The sequence below is a fragment of the Lactuca serriola genome, chromosome 2, assembly GCF_051521515.1.
Source record: "Lactuca serriola cultivar US96UC23 chromosome 2, Lser_US96UC23_V15, whole genome shotgun sequence".
Lineage (NCBI taxonomy): Eukaryota > Viridiplantae > Streptophyta > Magnoliopsida > Asterales > Asteraceae > Lactuca > Lactuca serriola.
This window is the reverse complement of record NC_136409.1, coordinates 219,598,008-219,601,102: the sequence shown is the minus strand read 5'-3', so window position 1 is coordinate 219,601,102 and position 3,095 is coordinate 219,598,008. Positions and strand designations below refer to the sequence as shown.

Sequence of the window (3,095 nt, the reverse complement as noted above, 5' to 3'; positions counted from 1 at the left end):
ATAAAACTTTATTCATTTAATATTTTTCCCGAGAGTAACGTCATTTAATCAGGGAAAAATCTAACATCTTTTAATAACTTGATTAAAAAAGGTGTCTTGAGTATATACTAGATACTAACCTTTGTTTCCAAGCATCAATTTATTATTAAAAAAAACATTGGTTGTTTAACAACAAAATTTTAAGTAACAAATTTAGTATCAAAGTATCACGTGTTATCTATAATGAATATAAATAAATATATAAAAAATACACATATTTGAATCATGAGTGCATGGAAAAAAGGGTACTAGCATTACAAAAAATGAAAATTATTTGCCACTAGTTCACAAAAGAAGTTTTAGAATTTTCTTTCTCCTGTAAAGGCTTTTGTAGGAGCAATAATTATACAAGAAATGAAAAGGCAAAGGGATCATTGTCATGCCAAATCTTGCTAACTTTTGAATGCAATCATAAAAGATGCTTGATTTTTTTTAAAGTAAATCCCTCAAGAGTAGAGCAGCCACAGTAAAATACTTCAAAAAATCACACAAACCACCACAAAACTTTGTATATAAGTAGCAGAGAATCAGACTACCTTTGACAACTAGCTATCCACCTTATTCCATCACTCTGCGTTCATCCGCAATAAGGATTCATAAAAAAAAACCAGTCTTGATTCCCCTACAAGAGGTAAAGCTCTCTACCCGGTATTACTATAACTGGGTATTTGATTATTTTTGAATTTTTCGGTGTTTGAATCATATGATTTGACAGCGTTTTTAATCATTGTTATTTTGTTACATCTTTTTCAAGTTCTTGTTGATTCTTGAATTGATGGGTCACTTAACTTTCAAGATTCCTAAATATGTTCTACTGAATATAGAAAAAGTATTCTGATCAGAATTTGATTCTAAACTTTTCTCCTACGCATTTGTATGGTTTTTTGTCCATCCACAGCTAATAGCTATGGAAACATCAAATCGATTGATGATGCAAGAGAGCAAGAGCTCAAAATGGACAAGAGAACAGAACAAATGGTTTGAAAGTGCTTTGGCTATATTCGATACAGAAACGCCAGACCGATGGTCCAATGTTGCTGCTTTAGTCCCCGGCAAATCAGAGTTCGAAGTGAGACAACAGTACGAGGAATTGAAAGCCGATATCAATAATATCGAAGCCGGTTTAGTTCCCGATCCCGGCTACTTCACCTTCAAATCGGAATTACTCCAAGATCGCAGATTCAATTCTTTCGGGAGTCGACTTTTCAGGTCTAGATCATTAGATCACGAAAGGAGAAAAGGCATTCCATGGACAGAAGATGAACACAGGTGAACTCGATCTACGAACTCATACCTTCTAGTTTCTTACGTATATATACGACCATATAATAGTTTAAATTCTGGTGCAATAATGTCGTAATTAATAACTCGTACGTGATTTGTTACAGGAGATTCTTGATGGGACTTCAAGTTCATGGCAAAGGTGATTGGCGAAATATTTCTCGTAATTTTGTGGTGACTAAAACACCAACACAAGTAGCGAGTCATGCACAAAAGTACTTTGCAAGACAACATGCTGACGGGAAAGAGAAGAGGAGACCTAGCATTCATGATATCACCACCGTCCACCTGCCACGAACCACCAGTTTCTCAGGCGACATGGACAAATCATCCCCATTAATGGTTAATACACAAAACAACGGAATCAATATCCGAGTATACAATTCTGGTCTCTTTTTCCAACCTACGAGGTACCAGGTTCAAGGTTAGCTAACCCGGGTTTAATTGTGCTTGTAGTTGAGATCAATACTATAGTACTCTTTATGATCTGTACAATGTATTAATTGTGTATGATAGTATAGAAGCTTGACTTTCTGGTTAGTTTAATTAAAGATATACGATGGTTTAAATATCGAATTAATGAGCAGACGACAAACTTTCCATCTCATCAGCTATCCGTTCTTTGGAAAAAAGAACTTGTTTTGGAGTATGACAAAGGTTCTCACTTCATGAAATAGCCTTTTCAATTCTCTGCAAGTTGCATAATTAATAGAGCACTTTGCTCCACCATTCCATTCTATCCTTGATCAAAGCTTATATGTGGGGATGACCCACATATGTTAGTTAAAGCTTCGAATCATATATTATGTTTATCGCATGTTTTGTATGAAATTTTGTTTAATACCCTTTATACTCTTTTTGTGTTCGTGTTCTCTTGTCTTTAATTATTGTTTGTATGCATAGCGATCAACTTATCGAGGGAAATTAGAATGAATTAAAATTGTTTAAACTAAACACTATTAAAAACTAGAAAAGAGGACACCCCATGTAGAATAGTACCCTATTAAGTTAGAAATAGTGTAAGGCTTACAAATAAACAAAAAAAAAACCATAGTACTCTATTAAGTTAGAAATAGTGTAAGGCTTAAAAAAACAAGAAAAAAAAACATAGTACTCTATTAGGCTTTTCTTAACAAAATCAAGAATACGATTCTTAGGCCTTGTTTCCGAGTGCAACTTAAGGAAAGAAGACAAGGGAAGTGAAGAGAAACGGAAAGAAAATATGATGAGATGCTCAAATATTAAGTTAGAAATAGTGTAAGGCTTACTAAAAGACTTGAATAACTAGAAAACTTGCAATTGAGCAAGATGATAAGATGCTCAAATATTAGAGAGAATTGCTAACCAAGGCAATTCAATACAATGAACATTTGTGTGTTTATCATTAGGATTTAATATGAAATTTATCATTCATCCCAAATTGGTTATATCAATCATGAAGCATGAATCATGAACCCAAGAAGTTGGTTAGAGCAGATGTTGTTGGAATGCTATTGGCTCATTTTTCCTCCACTAACCATCGATCCCACTACCAAAGATTCACTTGGTCTCCTCCATATCCCACATGATTCAAACTAACCAATCATCTTCTAGCTTCAAATATGGATGCTCCAAGCCCAAAAATAAAGATCCATGACCCATCTTCACAAGCCCACTTCATCCAAGCCTTTAACTTTTTAAGTCCAAATTTCCTTTAATGGATCCGCAAAGCCCAATAATGCCTCAGAAGCCCACAAAACCCATTTCCAAGCTAAACCATAACCGCAACAAGCTCC

The 3,095-nt window shown here is 34.5% G+C and overlaps 1 protein-coding gene across 1 annotated transcript; it reads left to right on the top strand.

Annotated features, from left to right (window-relative positions):
* Nucleotides 1-448: 448 nt before the first annotated feature.
* LOC145088586 (transcription factor DIVARICATA-like) lies at nt 449-2,175 on the top strand. Its single transcript, XM_079026956.1, has 3 exons — nt 449-670; nt 938-1,308; nt 1,428-2,175. The coding sequence occupies exons 2-3, from the start codon at nt 947-949 to the stop codon at nt 1,747-1,749; spliced, it is 684 nt and encodes a 227-aa protein (XP_078883082.1). The 5' UTR covers nt 449-670; nt 938-946; the 3' UTR covers nt 1,750-2,175.
* Nucleotides 2,176-3,095: the final 920 nt, after the last annotated feature.